The sequence below is a fragment of the Chlorocebus sabaeus genome, chromosome 16, assembly GCF_047675955.1.
Source record: "Chlorocebus sabaeus isolate Y175 chromosome 16, mChlSab1.0.hap1, whole genome shotgun sequence".
In the NCBI taxonomy this organism is placed as follows: Eukaryota; Metazoa; Chordata; class Mammalia; order Primates; family Cercopithecidae; genus Chlorocebus; species Chlorocebus sabaeus.
The window spans coordinates 75,002,952-75,025,268 of NC_132919.1; the positions used below are offsets into that span (position 1 = coordinate 75,002,952).

Genomic DNA, 22,317 nt, shown 5'->3' on the forward strand with positions numbered 1-22,317 from the left:
CTGAGAAGTGCTTTCATTAGCACCTAAAGACTCAAATAAAATGAAGGAAACAGCACTTAAAGTTTCTGGGAACTGGGATGCTCTGCCTAGTTGCCCTCCTCCTTGTTCCCCAATATAACAGAAAAGATTTAAGAAGATTGGGGCTCCTCTTTAGGAAAAGGCCAAGAAATACAACAGCCTTTTTAAGACCATCTTTTAGCCCTTTCAAAAGTCTACACACATCACCAAGAAAAGTTCCCGGGCAACAGAGCCACATGTTCTGGCCAAGATAATTTTTTCCCTCCCTGGACTCTAATTTTCACGAATTCTCTTTGCAGTGCTGTTTGTATTAGCTTGTTTTTCATTTAAAAAATGTTTATTGAGTGCCTACTATGTGGCAGGCACTGTTTCCAGCTCATTGGTTTGTTTAAAAATAATGCTTGTGATCAAGAGCTAAGTATTAAGAGTCAGATAAGGGGGGAGGGTCGGAGGTGTGTGTGTGGGGGTGGGACACAGATGTCTTCCCACCTTGTTGGACAGAAAATATTCTCTTTCCACTCAACAACAAATAGCTTCTAGTACTTTAATTCTTGTTGTTCCATGGGAAAAAAAACCCCACAAAAACAAAAATCCGACAAACACGTGGCTGGGTAGAACAAAACGCTCATTGGGGAGGGTGGGCTCTAAGGTGGTGGAGGAGATAGAGAAACCGAGTTGGAAGCCCTCCCCCGCCCCCAAGTCCCAGCCCCATTTCTTTTCAGTGCGCCGGGAAAACGGGGAGGGGGACAAAGGTGCTGCGTGCTGTCTTTCAACTCCCGACTTTTTGAATGGCATACAATCGTCCGGCAGCAGAGCGGTGAGCCGAAGTCGGAGTCAGCTCAGACTCTGCAAACGAAAAATAATAACAATAAAAAAAATTCAAGGCATTCATATCGGTGTAGTCAACACGTGTTGCGGAGTCTGCCCGGGCCGCCGGCGACTGAGACAATGGGGTCGGGGACTGGGGAAGGGGAGTGACCCCCTTCCTCACCTGCCCTTCCAGCACGCGTGCCCCCGACAGAATTATTCTCTCTCCTGCAGAGTCCGGAGTAACACCCCAGTTTCCGCCTTGTTAAGGGGACTCCACAATTTCTGGGGGTCGACCCCTCCTTTTTCCCCGTTCCCTGGGCGAGGGGGTTCCAGGGTCTCCGGGCTGCGCTCTCCGCCACCCCTGGCGCCATCCCAGCCCCCGCCGCTAGAAACTCGTTGGTCTCGCTCGCCGCTCCGCCGTGGAGCCAGGGCTTGCGAGTGGACCGCGCGTCCCGCTCTCCGCCGCGTATCCGGGACTCCGAAACGCGCGGCGAGCAGCCCCCTCCCCCACCGCCCAGACGGGGGTGCGACCGCCCACGTGTCGCCCCTTGCCCAGTCGGGTCCTTCCCTCGGGCTCCCGGAGCTGGAGGATCCGGAATGAGTTGGTCAAAGCCGAGGGAAGGGACCCGGGCGGATCCGCTTCCCCCTCCCCAGGAACGGCGGGAGGGGGAGGGGAGGGGCCGCCGCCCCCTCCCCTAAGCTCCCGCCCCTCGCTTCCCAGTGCGCGGAGCGGAAATTACCCCCTCCCCCCGCGGGTCTGACCTGGGGACGTGGGCGGGGCTTCGCGCTTAGCCCCCCGCCCTCCGTCCCTCTCCCGCCTTCCCGCCGGGATCGGAATCCTGCACCCCAAACAAAGTTCCGAGACCCGAACCTAGGGCCTAGAGAGCTGCCAGCAGTGTCCTAGGTGGTGCGGGCGCTGGAAACTCCACCTGTCTGTCCCCGACTCGGAGGGAAAACGGGACCATTCAAATCTCCACCCGGTCACTCCCTCCCTAAGACCTCCCCCTTCGGTTCGCTCGGGTTAGCCCTAGCTATCACCCCTCTTCCTTCTCTCCCACTGTCCCTCTCTCCTGGGGTCATCTCCGGCCAGTTCCGCGAGTTTCCCCCAGGACCCCGTAATGTTATCATTTAACAGCCGGACCCCGGGTGCGAACCACCCTTTCTCCCGTGGGGATCTCAAAACATGATTTCCTGCGGCTTCCTCGTTATCCACTGGGATCCCCCGTGTTCCCAGCTTCCCAGTCCCGCGCTCGCAGGGTCCCCCGGTCGTGCATCCCCGGAGGCGGGGGAGTTTAGTGGGGCTGGGGTGGTGAAGGCAGAGACCCCCCCATTTAAACATCTAGGGAAAAGGTGGCTTTCTTTTTAAATCACCAGCTCGGGCGACCCTCTCCTGAAGACCCCAGAGTCTTCGGCTTCTCTTTGTCTATCTCGGCCGTCCCCCGCCTGTCAGTCGCTAGCAGTTAAGCGGGGTGGGGTGAGCAACCCCGCCCCCCAAAACGAATAAAAAATAACCGTACATTTTACCCTTTAAGACCTGGGAGATCTGGGCTGGACCATCCTCCCCCAGTTCGGGCTGGGGTAGGGGGATGGGTGGGGGCGGGGCGCTCCCTAGGGGCCAGGTTCTTGCAAGGGGGAAGGGGCCATAGAGCTTCAGGGACGCTGCCCCACCGCCCCAGTTTACCACGGGGGTGAGTTGAGTTCCCCACCCTCAGGCGGGAGATTGTTGGGTTTGGCCGGAGGGCCGAGGGGCCCTGTGGCGTCGGGGGTCTTCCCCTGCAGGGTGGGTGGGGGCTGTCACCACGTGGCTTCTCCTTTTTTTTTTTTTTTTTCCGCTCCATTTTTTTTCAAGTCGATTTTATTTAGAGGCGGCGCCAGGGCGGCCGCGGAGAAACGTGACACACCAGCCCTCTCGGAGGGGTTTCGGACCGAAGGGAAGGAGCTGCGCCGCGTCGTCCGTCTCCCTGCGCGCCGCGGGCACTTCTCCCGGGCTCTCCCCGAACTCTCCCGCGACCTCTGCGCGCCCTCAGGCCGCCTTCCCCGCCCTGGGCTGGGGACAACTTCTGGGGTGGGGTGCAAAGAAAGTTTGCGGCTCCTGCCGCCGGCCTCCCAGCCTCTCGGCCTAAGAGGCTTGCCGCCCGCGTCCGCTCGTTTGGCCTTGCCCGGGACCGCGTCCTGCCCCGAGACCGCCACCATGAACAAGCTTTACATCGGCAACCTCAACGAGAGCGTGACCCCTGCGGACTTGGAGAAAGTGTTTGCGGAGCACAAGATCTCCTACAGCGGCCAGTTCTTGGTCAAATCCGGCTACGCCTTCGTGGACTGCCCAGACGAGCACTGGGCGATGAAGGCCATCGAAACTTTCTCCGGTAAGAGCACAGCCACCTCCCGGAAAAGCCACAACGAAAGCCCCGAACAACGGAGACCCGCACCTTCCGGTTCCTCTCCCGCCAACTCCTCTCTTCCCGGGCCTGCGGGGCTTGGCTTCTGTACCCACCCTCGACCTACCCGCTTCGATGCCCCCTCCCTCGCTCTGCGCCCCCCACCCCCGCGCAGAAACATTCGGGATTTCCTCATCCCTTCCTCCCAGCCTGAGATAAGCAGCTCTGGCTTCCCCCATCCCTCCTCCCCACCGACGGGGCGGGAGCCCCCACTGGCAGTAGTGGGGGGGTGGATTTAGGGACACGGAGATGACCCCCGGCTGGGCGTTATTTCCACGTCCAGACCCTCCCTGTCCGCCGGTGGACGGCCCGCCAGCTGGAAAACCCTGGCTTCCCTTCCTCAGTCTTAGGCCTTTCCAGGCGTGGAAGGGGTCCCCCGGACCGCTTGCGATCTCTCCGTTTCGCGTGGGGAATGCAGCCCTCTAGCAGGACTTGCAAGGAAGGGGGTCCTGCCTCCTGCCTAGGGCCTGGGGCTTGAGCCATTTTGATTTGAAAGTGGGGCGTGAGCGGAGTGGCGCGGCGGCGGCGGCGCCGGGTCGCCATGCTGCTTCCCGAGACGCCGAGGCTGGGCCGAGAGGCGCGCGCGGCGGCAGCGAGGCACCCTCCCCGCCGGGCCCCGCTCCGCTCCCCCAGGTCCACCCCTTCCCAAACCAGTCCCGACAGGTGACCGCTCCGCGGCTCGAAGCCCTTCTTCCTGGCCAACAGAGAAAAATAAAGTTTCGTTCTGCACACCGCCTCCCGCCCCGCGCCCCACTTTCTGAGGAACGGGGAGCCCTTTCTCTCCTAGCTCCTTCTCCCCACATCTGGGAGCAATGTAGGCAGCGCACCCACACAAATGGCCTCGCACCTTTCCCAAATCGGGATTCCAGAGCGATCCACTCAACGAGCCTCAGTGATTAAATAAAGCAAAAATTAAAAAATGAATAATAACGAATTTATGGACTCCACCATTCCTAGAGCAACCTTTTTCCCATCTGGCTGCGGAAGCCACTGCCTGGATTCCTAGGAAGATCTCGAATCCCAGTAACTCCTGAATTAGCCTAGTGTCTTTCCCCTTCCTTTTCCCACCCCCAACCCCTGTTCACGCTCTCATGGTAATTTTTTTTTTTTTTTTAAGGGAAAGTAGAATTACAAGGAAAACGCCTAGAGATTGAACATTCGGTGCCCAAAAAACAAAGGTAGGAAAGAGCTCTTTTCTGGGGGGGTGGGGGGGCCGCGGGGGTGTGCTGAGAAGCTGTGTTCAGGGGTCCATAGCGTCTCCAGTGGAAGAAACCCATTACTGGTCTTTCCCACCCCCAACTCCGGATGTTGGGGGCAGGGAGGGAAGATTGGCCAAGATCTTGTAATGGGTGGTTTACAGCTTGTAAAAAAAAATAAGTTGGGGCTGGGGTGGGCTAAAAGATGTTGCTTGTAGAATTAAAGGGGAAAGAAAATCAATAGGGGAGAAACCTTTTGGAGTTTGTTCAACTTGTGGGGCCGTTTTTTTGTGGGGAATCTTAAAATCTTCGAAGAGTTCAGACTCAGGGCGATTTCTGCAACTTCGTAGCAGGCCTCATTTTCTGTTTTTCCCACTCTTTCCACACCATAATTCTTAAGTGGATTGCCCTTCTACTCCTAAGTGATGTGGAATCAGTTTCCCGTCCCCCAAAGAATCCCCTTATGCTTGTATTTTATTTATATTTCTGCAACAGGCAAAGACTTTTTATTTTCCATGGACCCCCCCACCCCCAATCCCTCATATCTCACATCATCCCTCTCCCCAACTGGATTTTCCAAAGAATATGCCTTGGCTGTACTATCCTTTTCGAGCCCCCCTACCCCCACTCCTTCAGCCCATTGTTACAAGGGGACCATCTGGGGTGAGAGCTTTGTGTTGAGGCTGTGAGCTGGGGCTCTTTGGAGGGTCTAGAACTCCGTGGATGAATTGAATGGTGTGTGTGTGTGTGTGTGTGTGTGTGTCTGTGCGTGTGTGTGTGTTCCAGTACCCTCTCTCTATTCTCTCTCTTCAGCAAAATGGGGGTACCTCCATCATGCTTACCGAGAATTCATGGTGGATTTCAAATATTGTATTGAACTCTGAAATCTTTCCTTGAACTCTGGCTGGGAAGTGTAAGGGCAGAGTCTTTCCACTTTTCTCAAATCAGACTTTAAACATGTTGACAGTGTAGAGTTTGCTCTCATGTCCCAAGTTGGAAAGCAGCTCCCAGTAAATCTTTGATCCTCCTCACCCCCCATTTCAACTGAAAAGTTGGTACAATTCAGAATAGTCTCTGGCCTTTTCAGGGTGGGTAGATGGGGGGTAGTGACTGCTTTTTTTGGGGGACGATTAAGAGGGTCTAGAAAGTATTATGTAAGATAAAAATCTATTTAGTGGTTTATCTTGATATTTAAGTAACTTGGAACTATTTGTTTATAGATCAATATGGCTTGTTACGTTTATAGAGCTTGCGATTTAACTTCAAATGCTTGAAATATAGTGTTATTGGAAAGGCAATTAGAGTTAGGTGTAAAGAGGTAATAAAATGGGAAGGAAGAAAAGAAGTCTTATTTGCTATTTTGAAACATTTTCTGGAGATGTGACCAAGGAACATACACTGACACCAGCAGGTTTATTGAAAAGGATATGGATATTTGAACTGAAAGCTGAGCGTTGATGAAAAATATCCAGAATAAATGGAATTCTAAGATATGTGAATTTTTTCTTTTGCTCTTGAGGATGGTTTAAATTTTAGGGAATAAAGTGAAAAGCAAGAGAAATAGCAAAACGTGATGAAATGGAACTCAAAACATTTATATTTTAATTTTCATGGTGCCCTGTATTTATGAATCTTTTTCCCCAAGCCATTTGCTTGCTTTTAAGCCATTTCTAGGCTCCTTCTTGTTCCCTCCAAAATGCATTACTGAGGGCTCTTTTTTGAGTTGGAATGGAGAGGGGGTTTGTGAGAAGACTGGGTAAAAAAAAAAAATCTCTGTCCACACCCATATTAAATTAGATCTTTTGTGTGTTCTCCCCCTTCCTGAAATAATTTTTTTAGCCCAAACATTGAGTCAATTGTGTTTTCTTTGCTTTTTATTTTGGTTGGTGGTGAGAAGGCACTTCATTTTTCTAGAATGAATCAATTTTTGAAGTCTCAAGATTTAAAAAAGAAAGAGTTTGTTTTCATTAAGTCAGTTTGCTCTATCATTTTGTGTCTTTGAGGAAGTATGTTGTGGTATGTGTCTTTAGTCTGTGTCTGAAAAGTATTTCGTCAGTTAGGTTTGTTACTGACTTTTTCCATAATCTCATGGATGTATAGAATAGGAACTAGTTAATTATGGCTAACACATTCTAAGCAAAATGAACTACACAAATAATATTTTGTGTATATATATACTCTTGTATTTTCCTTATGAACTCTTCTTGAGGCATTCAGTTCCAAATGAACTATGATTTCAATTTCTAAGATAATTCATAAAAACCCAACAACTAAATGTTCCTGGTGGTTTTGTTTTTTTAAGAGGGGGAAATCAAACAAAAGATATGCTATCACAATACCTCTTAATGTATTTTGTTCTCAGTTTGAATTTATTTGATACATATAATTTGTACCTTTTTAAGAACTCAAGAGGCCGAACACTATGCATTTCAACTGAAAACAGCAATTAGCTTGAATTTTTTAAATGAGGTGATATTAAATTTCTCAGAGATCACCATCTCAAACCCCCTTTTACTGTTGGAATTTGGTTAACAATTTGTGCTTTTTTGTTGAGAATTTGTTTATGTTCATTGCCAGATATTGAGACAAAAGAGAAAAACCAAATGCATTTAAAAACAATTGTGGAAAGGGCTTGTATATGTTTTGTTCTGAGAGACTGAGGAGTAGTTGAGGTAAAGGGGGTACCATTTTAGTGTGACTTGATTACTTTGAGACATGATTTGCTTTTTAAGGGAATTAAACCTTTGTTACGCTTGCCACTGTGGTGTGCCTTTTTCTAGAGGAATGTGACCTAAAGATAGCATATTCACTGTCAACTGGTGTCATCAAAATAAAAGGTGTTACTGTTAAGAAAAAAATGAAAGAGATGCACTGAATCATTTTTTTAAAGGTGAAATGTGTTCACAGTAAGGAATTCTAAGTTTGGTGATTTCTTTAGGCAGATTAATGGTCCTTCTTTCCTTTTCCTCTGTGTTGACTTAAAATGAGGTGGGCTAGCTCCCTTAAATTTCCACCTATTAAACAAAATTAGTTTTATAAACCATTCATAAAATTGAGAACTCTCAAAAGAAAGTGTCCAAACTTGATTCCTGTTTTTACAGTTTAATTTTCTGAAGTTAACAGCTTGAAAAATCTGTGAAGGGATGTCTTATAAATGGCAAAAAATATTTTAAATATATTTTAACAATGGTTTCTCGAGGTTCTGAAGAAATCACTGGATCACTAAACGTTTTCATAACAACCTAAAAATTGCCTTCAGAAATGGATTTGCACTTAAGAAAAAAAAAAAACAAAAAACAAACCCACCTTGTAGTTTGGGGCTGAAAATGAATGAAGAGGGGTTAAAAAACAAGGGAATGAAAACGATTAGAGCAGCAGGGTTTTCAGGCACTTTTACTTTAATGGTTGTAATTATGGATTAGTACCCAAATGAAAAAGTTTTTAACTCATACGAGGTAAAAGATACATGTGACTGCTATTCAACAAGAAAGTTTGAAGTAGAAACAATTGATTACTCATTTAAAAAGGTTTCCTTATTAATATTAGGTTAGAATTTTTTTTTTTTTGCTTTACATAAGTGAAAAAAATGGTTGAATGTTAAGTTTTTGTGCACTGTTTGGAGGAAAGGTGGAAACTGGGGTACATTCTTTCCCTATTTTAATTTCCATCTAAAAATTAAACTTTGCAAATTCATAAACAAGTTTCCTTCACTGCTGGTAGAAGTCCTTAACTGTTCTCATTTGGGTGGTCAGTATTTCAAGATGAGAGTTTCCTAAGGGCAGTGGCAACTAAGTCCCTTAGAAGGCAGTGGCAACTAAGTCCCTTAGAAGAATTGTAGGTTTCTAGAACCCCTTATTTTTCTGACCCAAATTAAAAAGATGAAATTTTACCGTAATGGCTTCTCAGATGGAGAACTTTTTAGTAAAAAAGGGGAAGAACTGCAATTCCCATCACTAATTTATTCAAAGTATTGTTAATTGTTGAAAAGGTAAAGTTTTTTAAAGTTTTAATGGCACAGCTTTTGGTGGAAAAAAAACATTCTTATAATTATGTTTCAGAGATGAAATACATGACATTAGCAATTGGAGGAACCTTGATTCAAAGGTTCTGAGCTTCTAATCTTTTAAAATTACCTTAATATGTATCATTTTAATCTATGTGTGTGGGTACTTTTAAGGCTTACTTTTTAAGAGTGTATTTATACTATACTTTAATGTGTAGCAGCCAGTTGACAAAGATACTATTGAGATAGTCTAGTGAGTATACAATTTTAAAACATTTTAAAATTCAGGTCTGGTTTAGTTGAGTGAGAAGTGGGGAACAGCAAGTGCTATTTGTTGAAGTTTAAAGGTTTTGTGAAGAGTTATTTAGTGGTTAGATCTGTTGATTTTTGTGTGTGGGGTGGTAGTGGTGGTGATGGGGTTGTTAGAATAAATGTATAAACCAAAGGCATTTGAAGAACGGACATTTTCCCAGCTGTTAGAATTTAAATTAAGTCTTGTTCATTCCCCATTCTCTTAAAAGATTCTTGAAATGTGGCTAATGTCTTCCAGAAAGTGCAGCTTAGAATTTGGGATGGGAGTGTTAGGGAAAGAAAAGGGGAGGAAAAAAGCAGCGGGGGAGACTGGAGAAATCAGACGAGTTAGTCCCGGCTTGGAAATTCCAGACGGGGAGGGGGGAGGGAGAGAGGGAGGGAGGGGAGATACGGGGTTGGGTGGATTTCCCGCTTCCCTTTTAAAGGGGAGCGGCTGGAGGCTCACAGTGTTACCCACGGGAGAGGGGTGGGAGACGAGACGGGTGGTAGACTCAGCGCAGGGCAAGACTATATTTGCTTTTGGAGTTGCCTGCCTTCCCTTCCCCTTTGAAAAAGAGAGAAGAGAGAAAGTGGCGGCGGCGCTGGAGGCTCTTCCTGGAGCGCTTGCCCCGGCCCGGCGGCTCTAACCTTCCCCGCCCGCCCCCGCGCCAGTCCCAGCCCGGCAATCTCGGCTCGCTCTGAGGTGGGGCCGCCCGCCTGCCTTCTCTTAACAAGCCCCTGACAGAGAACATCCGCTAGCCTGGGTCTCCGAAGAGGACTTCCCCTCTCAGATCCCTGAGACCCCTGGAGATCCCAGGCTGCTTGTGGTGCGCCTTAGTCCTGGGAACCCCCAGATCGCAAACCTTGCAGCAGATACCCCACGAAAGGGTTCCCCCCACCGGCTGCGGGCTGCAGACCTTTTCCAGCACCTGGGCTGCCTCAAGAGCTCTCCATTCTAAAGCAAAAAGCCAGTGGGTAAATGTGAAGTGAAAAGAGGCAAAAAGAGAGGAAGAGTGGGTAAAGGGAAAATAGGATGAGAGAGTTGGAGAGAGAATGGAAGTGCAAGTAGCTGTTGCTCTCTCCCAGTAGCAGGGGTCTTGGCCTGAGAAACAGAACCTTAAAGAGTTAAGTGTCAATTTAAGTAACCTGCAATCTTTACAAAATGAGCTGTTTGTGTCTGTCCACAGGTCCTGAAGGCTGACCGAAACAATAACAGAGGCAGTAATAGTAGTCAGAGGTTCTATCCATGGATTTTGTTTATTTTGTGAAAGAGAGACAACAGGCCTTCCAGTTGGCCACTGGCAAGGCTCTGAGGATCTTTCTCAGGGTCTCAGCCAGTCTTCGACTCCATGTTAGTATAAAACTGCACCCCATCCATTTCCACCTTTCCTCTCCTCCCCTCTGCCTTTTTAAATGCGTGTCAAAACAAAAAGCAGAAGGAAAGGTACTCAAGAAAGTGTATGCCCATTTGGTTACCGATGGTTTGGTTAAAAATGATCCTGTAAGATAACACCTGATACACACCATCACAAGGAGACAATGCCAGCAGGAAGCTATTTAGTCCCCAGGTAGTGACTTCATTCTACTAGGAGAACTTGGGATGGCCCTTCAGCTTTTAATCAGAGGGGACTATCTACTTATTAGTGGAGAGAAGAGGGGGTCATTCTACTATTAAAATTTATTGCAGAGCGAACTTTGTAACACCTGCTTACTATCTTGCAGCACAGTAGATTTGCAATAATACAACAGGCTGGAATAAACTTTTGCCCTAACCATAGTCGACAGAATATGTGTTGATTACAGGTAAATCACAGAAAAGTAGGTTTGGACCTCATACTTTTAATACATACAGTTGGAAAAAACCTGATTGCAACACACTGAAATGTAACTGTGTGCAGAACAAACACCATCAGAAATGCAGTCCTTTTGCAGAAATCCACATTCCCAGGAGCATGGCTGATCATAAGCAAACTGCTTTTGACTGAAATAGAGAGCATACAGCTGGATGATTAAGAGAAGTTTTGAGTGGATTGTGCAGATATTTTCAAGACCCCTTAGGACAAGTCTGGTTGTTAGACAAGTGGCATTTTGGTGGCTGGAAGGCATGTAAGGGATGTGTCTGATATGGGATGGCTGGGAAATTTTGCGTATAGTTTAGAGGAGGGTTGTGGAGAAAAATCCCATAATAGAGGAGGCAGGAGAAGAGGGGAAGCTCTGCATTTTCTCTTTCCTTTCTACCGCGTCTGGTTAGTGGATTCTAGTCAGTCCTCTCCACATTTCCTTATGAAAAGAGGATTAAGGAGAACTTCAATTTTTTTTTTTTTTTCATTTTGAATTTATTTTAGTTAAAAACTCAATCACTCATTCAAGCCAGGCCTGGTGGTTCACACCTGCAATCCTAGCACTTCTGGAGGCCAAATAGGGAAGATCACATGAGGCCAGGAGTTCAAGATCAGTCTGGCCAACATGGTGAAACCCTGTCTCTACTGAAAATACAAAAATTAGTCAGGTGTGGTGGTGCATGCCTGTAGTCCCAGCTACTCGGGAGGCTGAGGCCAGATAATTGCTTGAACCCGGGAGGTGGAGGGTGCAGTGAGCTGGGATTGCACCACTGCACTCCAGCCTGGGCAACAGAGCGAGACTGTGTCTCAAATAAAAACAGAAACCAACTCAGTCACTCATTTGGATGTTTTGGCCACTTGAAATGGAAAATGTTAAGTCTGAGTGAAATTTGATTGGATAGTTTAGTTTAGTTGATTGGATATAGTTAGGATCTTTAAGCGGAGAAATCAGAGAATTCAGAAATATGTATGTAATGGTTGTTTGTGTGGTCTGAGCTCTTTGGCAAAGAGGAATGAGGAGGAAAGGAATCATTCAAAATTCTTAAGACTCCAGGAGGGTAGAAGTGCTGTTAGGTCAGAGTCTTTTTTTTTTTTTTTTTTTTTGAGACGGAGTCTCGCTCTGTTGCCCAGACTGGAGTGCAGTGGCCAGATCTCAGCTCACTGCAACCTCCGCCTCCCGGGTTTATGCTATTCTCCTGCCTCAGCCTCCTGAGTAGCTGGGACTACAGGCGCCCGCCACCTCGCCCGGCTAGTTTTTTGTATTTTTTAGTAGAGACGAGGTTTCACCAGGTTAGCCAGGATGGTCTCGATCTCCTGACCTTGTGATCCGCCCGTCTCGGCCTCCCAAAGTGCTGGGATTACAGGCTTGAGCCACCGCGCCGGCCAGGTCAGAGTCTTAATGACCTACCCTAGGTCTCTCACTCATCTTTTACTGGGGTCTCGAGGAAAGGTCTTCCTCCCAGGAGCATTCAGGGTTTAAAAGCTTGAGCTCAATTTCTGTAACTGTAAAGAGGTGGTCCTAATAGTAGTACACAATAGCTCTTATTGTTACTGTTTTGTTGTAGATATTGACTTCTCTCACTCCTGCCCTAGCCATTGTTTGTCCTCCTTTGAAGCTTTGCAGTTGTATCCTACTCTGCCCCATATAGCTGTGGTAAGCTCCATGAGTATTAGAACTGATCAAGTGTACAGATGCCTGAAAATGTGTCCGTGAGAGTTTGTGTTTGAACTGTGTGTGTCAGCTTGGGCTATATATCTAAGGCACTAGGAACAGTGATGGCTAGGCATGTTGAAGGGGGTCTGTGTGTAGGGTGCTTTGGTAACTCCACCTGTATGTTGAAAGGAAAAGCCATCTTTTAGTGGAGAGAGATGAAGCTCACCAGGGCAACCCCACAGAGCCCCTAGATTATAGATTCCCCCAGTATATTCTCTGAGACAGAAGGCTTGGAGAGATGAGGCAAGCATGGCAGATAATGCTACTAATTGTTCATTAGGGGAAACAGGCCATTTATTCTGTTACCATTTATGCCCTGAACTTGGTCCAGGTTCCTAGCTGAAATTTCACACTTTAGGGCTACTGTCAAAGGTACATGTAGAGTAGGGACATTGGTAAGAGGGGAACTACCTCTGCATATGAGGTAGGTGTTGTAAGAATTCAGGATGAAGGGGACTGTATGAATCCTCCTGGGGGTCTGAGGAAGGAAGAAATGAGAGTGATATCCCCCCTCTGCTGGGATGGGTATGTTTATTTTCATGTCCTGCTCTTGGTAAGCTAACAAAATAGGCATTCAGGAACTGGGGATCCCTAGATACCCAGGGGTGACTGCACACATTGTTCCCTAGTTCTTCTGCCTCTGTAGTGTCCTCACATTCTCTCCCTGGTTCCCTGGTCTGGAACCAGTTCCCAAAGATGCATTCAGAACCCACTTTTATGCACACTTCTTCATTTCAGCCCTCTGCTCAAAGGCTGCATGCCGTAATGCAGGCACATGGGTGGATGCATACACATACATACACACAGGTCCACAGCCCCAGCCCTGGGAATAAGGGTTGAACCTTCTTACTGGGATGGGGAGGAAAAGGGCTTCTCATCCGGATGTGGTTTTCAGTCTTTTAACAGGCTTGTGACTTTAATCATTTACTATAAAGGGTTTTACAATTAGTTTATGCAGAATGATGTGTGTTGCCTCTTTCTAGAGTGGCATTTGGGATTGCTTGGGGCTCGTCAACTTTCCATTAGGGACTCTGAGGAGGAGAAAATGAGGGGAACTGAAATGGGAGCTGTTGGGTAGAGTAAACTTGTTGAGGATGTCTATTCAAAGTTAGAAATATTTATTCTACTTCCTCCTTAAGGTCTCTAAGTTGCTTGGGAGGAGAACCTCCAACTGTAATAGAGACCAGTTGCTTTGGCAGGATTTGGAGATGAAGTTCTAAATTAAAGGGCAGGCCAGGCGCAGTGGCTCATACCTGTAATCCCAGCACTTTGGGAGGTTGAAGCGGGTGGATCATCTATCAGGGGTTCGAGACCAGCCTGACCAACATGGTGAAACCTCATCTCTCCTAAAAATACAAAAATTAGCTGGGCGTGGTGGCTAGCACCTGTAATCCCAGCTACCGGGGAGGCTGAGGCAGGAGAATTGCTTGAACCCAGGAGGCAGAGGTTGCAGTGAGCAGAGATTGTGCCATTGCACTTCAGCCTGGGTGACAAGAGTGAAATTCCATTTCAAAAAAAAAAAAAAAAAAGTGAAAAAAGTAAAAAAAAAGTAAATAAATTTGAAGGGCAAAGATAATTCTTCACAGAGAGACATGGCTGTTGGTGGCTGCAGCCAGTGTATTCGAAACAAAGACTAGATGTACTAGGATGTTGGCTGAGGAAGCAGCTAGATTCAGAAGAATGTACTCTTGTTAAGGGTCTCCCTGAAACTTATTTAAATTTATTTAAAATCTAGCTGACTGAGGTTATCTATAGGGTTTTCTTCCTCTCTATATTTATTACCATTTGATTAAGATATGCTGCTGCTTTTTAGAATAGAGTGGAGTGATTCCTGTCCAGAATGAGCTCTGGGTGTAGGCAGGAGGTGGAACAGAATGATCTTCACAAACCTCTAATATTTCTGTGAGATAATCTTTGTTCCACTCTTCTACCCTTGCCCCTCTTGCTGGCCATCTTGAATGAGTAGTTTCCTTTAAACTTCTAACTAAAAGAGGAATGCTGTCTGTCTAGGTCCAAACTCCTTTCCTCTCTTCTCTTAAAAGCCCCATGGTTAGCAACTGTAGCCTGGGAGTGTGTGTGGGGTCCTTGCCACTCAGTCACTGGCTGTTTGAAAAATAACTTAAAAATATATATTTACAATGAGAAGCCATGGGAGAAAACATTTAATAAAATGCTGCAGACTTCTGTGATAACTTGCATATTGCTGCAAAAATTGGTACCTCTAATATATTCATTGATTCATACATGCATACATTCATCCAGTTACTTTTATCCATTAAGAGTCTACTATTGCATGGGATGCCTTTTGCTTAGGTATTAGAAATACAATGAGGAACAAGTGAAAGACCCTGATCTTACAGTGCAGATGGAAGGAAATATAATTTTTTTTTTTTGTTTTTTTGAGGTGGAGTCTTGCTCTGTTGCCCAGGCCAGAGTGCTGTGGTGCCATCTTGGCTCACTGCAACCTCTGCCTCCCGGGTTCAAGCGATTCTCCTGCCTCAGTCTCCCCAAGTAGCTAAGACTATAGGTGTGCGCCAGCATGCCTGGCTAATTTTTGTATTTTTAGTAGAGACGGATTTCACCATGTTGGCCAGGCTGGTCTTGAACACCTGACTTCAGGTTATCCACCCACCTCAGCCCCACAAGATGCTGGGATTACAAGTGTGAGCCACCGTGCCCTGCTAGAAATATAATTTAACAGATATTTCAGATATTTTTTCTTTGGAAACTTGTGGGTTTTTCTCTTTATCCTTGGTGTGTGTGTATATCTATCTATATATAAATATATATATATTTTTAAATTATTGTTAGGCTGGGCGCGGTGGCTCACACTTGTAATCCCAGCACTTTGGGAGGCCAAGGCGGGCAAATCACTTGAAGTCAGGAGTTCAAGACCGGCCTGGCCAAACATGTGAAACCCTGCCTGTACTAATACAAAAATTAGCTGAGCATGGTAATGCATGCCTATAATCCCAGCAACTCTGGAGGCTGAGGCAGTAGAATCTCTTGAACCTGGGAGGCAGAGGTTGCAGTGAGCTGAGATCGTCCCATTGCACTCCAGCCTGGGCAACAAGAGCGAAACTCCATCTAAAAAAAAAAAAAATTGTAAAATACACAAAAAGGTAAAATTTAATACCTTAACCATTTTAAGTATATAGTTTAGTGACATAAACGTTCACTTCTGTGCGTGGTTGCTCACGCCTATAATCCCAGCACTTTGGGAGGCCGAGGTGGGTGGATCACCTGAGGTCAGGAGTTTGAGACCAGCCTGGCCAACATGGTGAAACCCTGTCTCTACGAAAAATACAAAAATTAGTCGGGCGTGGTGGCGTGCGCCTGTAATTGTAGCTACTCGAAAGTCTGAGGCAGGAGAATTGCTTGAACCCCGGAGGTGGAGGTTGCAGTGAGCTGAGATTGCGACACTGCACTCCAGCCTGGGCGAAAAGGAGCAAAACTCCATCTCAAAAAAAAAAGCAACAAAAAACCATTCACATTGTTGTGTAACTATCACCTTTATCTATCTCGAGAACTCTTCATCTTGCAAAATTGAAACTCTGTACCCATCAAATAATAAATTACCCATTCCTCCTTCCCTCTGGTCATTTCCAGTAAATAGTGCTGGGATTCAAAAAAAATAGCCGTTTAAAAACTATTCCAGTTTTACTTTTTCGGTCACCTCTTCATCCTAAAGAAAATGGAAGCCTTTGTGTGTCCCTTTCCTGCATTAAATACTGATTATTTATTGAGTTTTTATTTAGCATTATTGGTTTTTTTCAGGTGGGGAAGTGAGACACAGAGGTTGAGAGGGCTCCCAAAAGAGAGAGGTATAAGGCCAAGTCTCTGCCCTCCAGCATTTTCACTTTAAATCCAGGAAAAGCTGAGAGTACAGAGTCCAGGAGTCCACGCACTAAAATGGGAGGCACACAAACTCAGGAACAAAAATAGAGGAGGGAGGCTTTAGAGCTAATCTAGGTTTTGGAGGCAAGGCAGAAAAAATATAGGAATGGGTTAAGAGGAACCTCGTGGACCAGCCTGGCTAACATTGAAACCCCGTCTCTACTAAAAATACAAAATGCTGTAATCCCAGCACTTTGGGAAGTTGAAGCGGGTAGATCACCTGAGAACAGGAGTTCGAGACCAGGCTGACCAACATGGTGAAACCCCGTCTCTCCTAAAAATACAAAAATTAGCTGGGCATGGTGGTGTGCGCCTGTAATCCCAGCTACTTGGGAGGCTGAGGTAGGAGAATCGCTTGAACCCGGGAAGTAGAGGTTGCAGTGAGCTGAGATCGTGCCACTGCACTCCAGCCTGGGCAACAGAGTGAGAGTGTCTCGAAACAAGAAAGCAAAAACAAAAACAAATACAGCCGTGTGGATGGACAGGGAGCTGTTTTTGGGCAGACCATTCACCTAGAAGAGGGAGGCATTAAGTGAGGATTCACAGAAATGAGGCTCTCAGTTAATAGGGCAGCCACTCCTGTTTATTTCTCTTATTGAGCATCTTTGCTTCTGAGCACTGTGAGGTGATAAGGCTCAAAAGATGAGTTCTTTCTACAATTGCAGGAGCATTTATTGAGTATCTACTCAGGTCATGCTGTTACTTCACCAAATCTCCCAAAGAACTCTGAAGGTATTATCATCTTCATTCTACAGAAGAATCTGAACTAAGGTCACACCTTCAATAAGTAGGAGTACTGGGATTTCAAACCCAGGCATTTCTATTTCCAAAGTTGAGCTCCCTTAGAAGGTACGAACTCTGGAGGTTGAGGCAGGAAGGTTGCCTGAGCCTACGTGTTTCAAGTTACAATAAGCTATGATGGTGGCATTGCACTCCATCCTGGGTGACAGAATGAGACCCTGTCCCCCCCCCCCCCCCCCCCCAAAAAAAGAAAAGGTTGGGAACAGGTGATCCTCCAATACCCAGAGAGGTGGAGGTTTTCTTGAGCTTTTTTTGCAGGGGCTGGGAAGTGGGGCGGAAGCTTAGCAGATAAAGCCAGTTGAAGAAAATTGAGATTGGATGGGTCCAAATTTTCTCCCCTTGTCTGGGTGGCTAAGATGGGAAATGGGAATTCTGTTGGAATGAAATAATACACTGAGAGGAAGCTGAACAAAGTGGAAGAAGGATCTGAGTGGTGTTAGAACTTAGGTGTCAGTCTCAGCCTGTCCTTTTGCAGATGTGTAAGGTGTGGGATCTGGGGTCACTATCTATTTTCCTGGGACTCTGTTTCCTCACCTGAATCCTCCCCATCTCCAGAAACCTCATAAAATAAGCTGGATGAGTGTTTTGAGTTCTAGGAGCCTCCATCCTTTGACGCTTCTGGAAGGTACCAGGGCTGGAGCTTTAGGCTGATCCTCCCACCCCCCCTTTTGTTTGGGTTCAACCCACGGGAAAATGGGAGCTTGGGGGGAAGGGCGGGAATTGAGATGCTTCCTTTTCCCTCCTTCTCCTCCTCCCTCCTCCCAGCAGGAAAGGACAAAGAGTTGACCTTTGTTACAAGTCTACAGAATCATAATTCATAGTTCCAACATGTTAGTTTTTCTTTCTTTCTTTAGACAGGGTCTCCCTCTGTCAGCCAGGGTGGAGTGCAGTGGCACGATCACAGCTCACTGCAGCTTTGACTTTACTAGCTCAAGCAAGAGCCTGAGTCTCCCAAAGTGTTGGGTTTAGAGGCACCAGCCACCACGCCTGGCTTCCATACGTGTTAGTTTCTAAAAAATCAGGCACCCAGTTATTTTTTTTTTTCCTGGTAAGTAGGAACAGGCTGCACAATGTAGTGACATTTGCTGGCCAGTGCCACCTTGACCGCTCTGAGCCCCTTTTCTGATCTGCAGAACGGAAGTAGCAATATTCTCAGTCTCCCCTGTTGTTGAGAGGCTCAACTCAGCCTCTTGTGGTGGTTCCAGATTCATAGTGTGGGCAAAGAGAAGTACTTTGTGAACTCTAAAGCACCATGCAAAGGTGAGTTATTAACAAGATCATTAATTGATGATACCCCAAAAGGGCTGAAAGGTCATTCTCACCCCCAAACAAATGCCCTACTCTGCATGGGGGCGAGTATGACTTCTATTGTGACTTTGCTATGGAGCTTCCCAGAAGGCCTTGGGGACTTTCACGGGAGGAGAGCGTTCTTCCTCTGCGGGCGCCGAAGGCTCCTAGTTCCGTGCCCCCACCCTGCTCCCAGGCCTTAGTTCCTGGCCTCACAGTGGGAGGCCTCCCGTCCCGTGCCGCCTCCTCCCGCGGCCCAGCCAAGGTCTCTAAGGAATCCCGCCTCCCGGGCCATTTTCTCCCCTCCAGCCTCCGCGGCCCCACTTCCAGCCTCTCCCGGGCTCCCTACCCCCAACCGGTTGCCACTTAAATGCTTGCAGGCCTGGTGCAGGCGGGAAGCCCCCTTCCCCCACAGGACCACCTCAGTCACAGCCCTGACCACAGGGAGGTCGGGTCTGGATTTACTAAAGGACCCTGGAGGGGGAGACTGCCCCTCGCTGGCTGCCTGGCTTCGCCATGGGGTCGGGTTTCGACCGGCCGGTGGCTCTGGAGAGAGACAAAGGGCAAAGTCCTGGTCCCCACCCCCACCCCGCAGCCCCTGGCGCGGGTCCCCTCCCCCTCGGGGCCCAGGACGGGTAGCCGAGGGCCGCGGGTGCCTGCCGGACAGGTTTGGAGCGAGTCGGGGCGCCCAAGGGGGCTTTGGCGGTAGAACATTCGAGACTGTGCGGAGCCTTGTAGCGGAGGGGCTGGGTGGCTGCTCTGTCCCCCTCCTTGTGCGCTGCGGCCTCAGCCCACCCAGAGGCTGGGGTGGGAGGGCGAGTGCTCAGCTTCCCGGGTTAGGTGAGAGGGGCTGGGGAGGGGGCGGCTGTGGGCACAGGCGGGGATAGCCCGCCCCTCATCTGCGCCATCTCAGTTCTCAATTGCCCGTTCACGAGGGCGCCCCTCCCCCGCCTCAGCTGCCGCCGCCCTTCCCAGGCACCGCACTATCCCCCTTAGTGGTTCTCCCCACAGCCCCCGTCCCCCTCAGTCTCCCTCTCAGTCTCTCTCTCATTCTCCCCCTCAGTCCCTGTCCCCCTCAGTCTCCCCTCAGTCTCAGCCCCATATCGCCGTCCCCCTCAGTGGCCCGCTCTGCTGCACTTTCCCCTGCTCCACCGCGAGGGGCCGTGTTCACCGCCTGGGTCCTCTTGGCTGTCCCCTCCTCCTGGCCAAGGATAGGCGAGAACCATCTTGGAAGGCACTCAGTCCTCCCAGACAGGATCCTTGGTGGTAGAACATTCTAGACCGTGCGGAGCCCTGGGGAGGAAGACCTACCCTGAGAGGGCACTTGAAGGGGAGGAGGGCCACGCAGGGGCTGGTGTCAGGGGAGAGACTGGCTGACGAAGCGCTCGCCAGGAAGAAGCTAGCAGCAGTGCCTGTTTCCCACCAGCAGGTCATGGTTGGCAGCTAGGGGGAGATGCGGATCCCTGAGGGCTCCTGCGCAGTGCCCGCCACTCACGGATACGCAGACGCTTGCTTGGCTGGTGCCCAGATGTTTGCCCATCCTCACCAGGGGGCACTAAGGACCACGAGGAGCACGCGGATGTCCGTCGGGTCCTTCTCATGGTGCAGTGGGAAGCTGCCGAAGACTGATTGCTGTGGAGGCTGGTCTGGTTTCCTCTCCTTGCTCCTGAGAGGGCCACCTCGGCTGTTCCCTCTCAAGGAACAGAGCCCGACTCTGTCCCTTTCCAAGGCACCTCGCACGACGCCTTCCACTGGGCACCAGCTCCATCCTCCGCCGGGCCTCTGAGCCCCCGAGTGCCCAAGCGTGTGCTCTGTCGCCCAGGCTGGAGTACAGTGGCGTAATCTCGGCTCATTACAACTTCAGCCTCCCAAATAGCTGGGATTACAGGCACGCACCACAACGCCCGGCTAATTTTTGTATTTTTAGTAGAGACGGGGTTTCGCCATGTTGGTGAGACCAGTCTCGAACTCCTGACTTGAAGCGATTCGCCCGCTTCGGCTCCCCAAAGTGCTGGGATCATAGGCGTGAGCTACTTCACCTGGCTGTGAGCGTATGGCTTTTAAGCTTTCTGGAGAGAGGCTGGCATCTGCACCGGGGGTGAGAGCTAAACCAGCATCTCCAGGGAGGCGGGGCCGGGCCGGAGGTGGTCTTCCTGCCCCCCACCTATCCCTCTGTCGGAGCTTAGTAACCTTCCCGACCCCGGGAGAAGATTCTGAAACTCTTCCCTTCCCTCTGCCAGTCTGAGAAGGATGGTGAGCAGTGTGCCTGAGGGGGGCCTCCCCATCTCTGCTTCCAGCAGGAAGGCTCAGTTGCACAGCTCCTGTTGGGTCATCTCTTTTCCATTTGTCCTCATACTTTAGGTTTGTCCTGATGGTTTCTTCTCCACATCCCTCACTCCACCCCAGGGACCCCCCATATTCTCTGTGTTTCCACATGACCACCTCTCCCCTTTGGGAGTCACTTAAGATGGAAGAGAGGGTGGCAGTTAGCCCAGGCTGATGTGGAATTTGTCTGGAAAGAGCTGGGCTGTCCCAGAGCTTTGTTTTGGCCTCCGTGGGGGCTGCTCAGATGGGCTTTCTTGTCAAACTATTTCCCAAATAGGCAAATTGAGCAAAGTGTTCTTGCTGAGGTTAGCTTGACCCCACGGCCACTTAGTACCTTCCACAAGTTGCTTTCTTCCTCCCCCAGAGCAAGATGACATTTTGCATGGTAGGAATTTTTGGTGAGCACCCTTTCACCCCGCTAAAAAATCTCCCTGACAGCCATCCAGCCGTATTATAGGGCACTTAGCTCTTCTGCAAGTGAAATCCCGTGCCCAAATTAGAGCCGCATGCAGTAAAAGCCAGTTGGCACGCGCTTAACCATACAGAATATGGGCACTTTTCCTGCTCCTGACGTTGGGGCTGTTCAGGCTTCTGCTGTATTAACACTTGTCTTCAGAGAGAAAGCAGAGGAGTTTGGTGCAGTGAGCACAAGCAGCCTACTAGTCCTGCCTCCAAGTTGGCAAGTCTGTTTCCTTCTCTGAGCCTCAGTTTCTCCATCCGTGAAATGAGGGTGACTGTCAGTATCCTCTCAGGCTTCAGAGGCTTACCCCCTTTCCTTTCTACCTCAATGTATCAATCTGATGTTTTTCAACTGGAACTTACTGGTGACAGATTAAGGGGGTTGTGTGTGTGTGTGTCTGGTCATATAAGCTAAGTGATTCCCTTCTGTCCCCTAAACATGGGTAGAAGAGCCCTCTAGAGGAGTGGGAAGAAGGATTCAGCCCAGAGTAGCTCTTGGTGACCTGCTTTTCTTTCCTACTTTTCCCCAACAAGGAGTATAGGAAGGAGGCAGTACGTGTATGCCACATACATTAAAAGACCTTGTTCACAGGGTGATAGTTGCATTCCAGTGGTGTCCTTGCCTTCCAGTCCCCTCACACTCTGGCTTTCTTCGTGGTGGTGGCATCTGCTCTGCTCAGTCCCACATCTCCCAGTAGGTCAATGTTTTCTGGCCTCTACCTCTGCCAGCCTGCCACCCGACAGCCCGCCCGCCCGCCTGTCCTCCTGCCTGTCCTCCTGCCTGTCTGGCTGCCCTGCCTCTGGATCAGCCTGGCACAGAGCCCTGGGCTTTTGGCCAGCTCCTCCTCCCCTCCCCGCCCCCGCCCCTTTTCTCAGCTACTGCCATGCCTGAAGCGTGCCAGGTCCGCCCCCTTCAGAAGTTTTCTTGGACATTTTTTTTTTTTCACCGCCTCTCTACCCTGTAGGGATAAGGAGGTGGGGTGGGGAGGAAGGGCTGAGTCAGTGGTGATTTTCTGGAAAAGGCAGAGGTTGGCACCTTAGGGCAACTTCCAGATGGGAGGGACAATTGGGAGAGGGGCCAGCTTTGGGAGGGGGCTTCTACTCTGGTGTCAGCCACATGGAACCCTCTTGTTGAAGAGTTAGCAGAATCATCTACTTCTGAAGGGGTCCAGTGAGCATCCCTCCCTCACTCCCCAGTTAGCTTTGTTCTCTTATCCCAGACCAAACCAAATCAAAC

The 22,317-nt window shown here is 48.7% G+C and overlaps 1 protein-coding gene across 1 annotated transcript in view; it reads left to right on the plus strand.

Moving 5' to 3' along the window:
* The first annotated feature begins 2,943 nt into the window (after positions 1-2,943).
* The window catches only part of IGF2BP1 (insulin like growth factor 2 mRNA binding protein 1), a 54,078-nt gene continuing 34,704 nt past the window's right edge, over positions 2,944-22,317 (plus strand). Inside the window, 2 exon segments of the mRNA XM_073005410.1 lie at positions 2,944-3,194; positions 4,384-4,444. Coding sequence (XP_072861511.1) covers positions 3,020-3,194; positions 4,384-4,444 — 236 coding nt within the window. The 5' untranslated portion in view covers positions 2,944-3,019.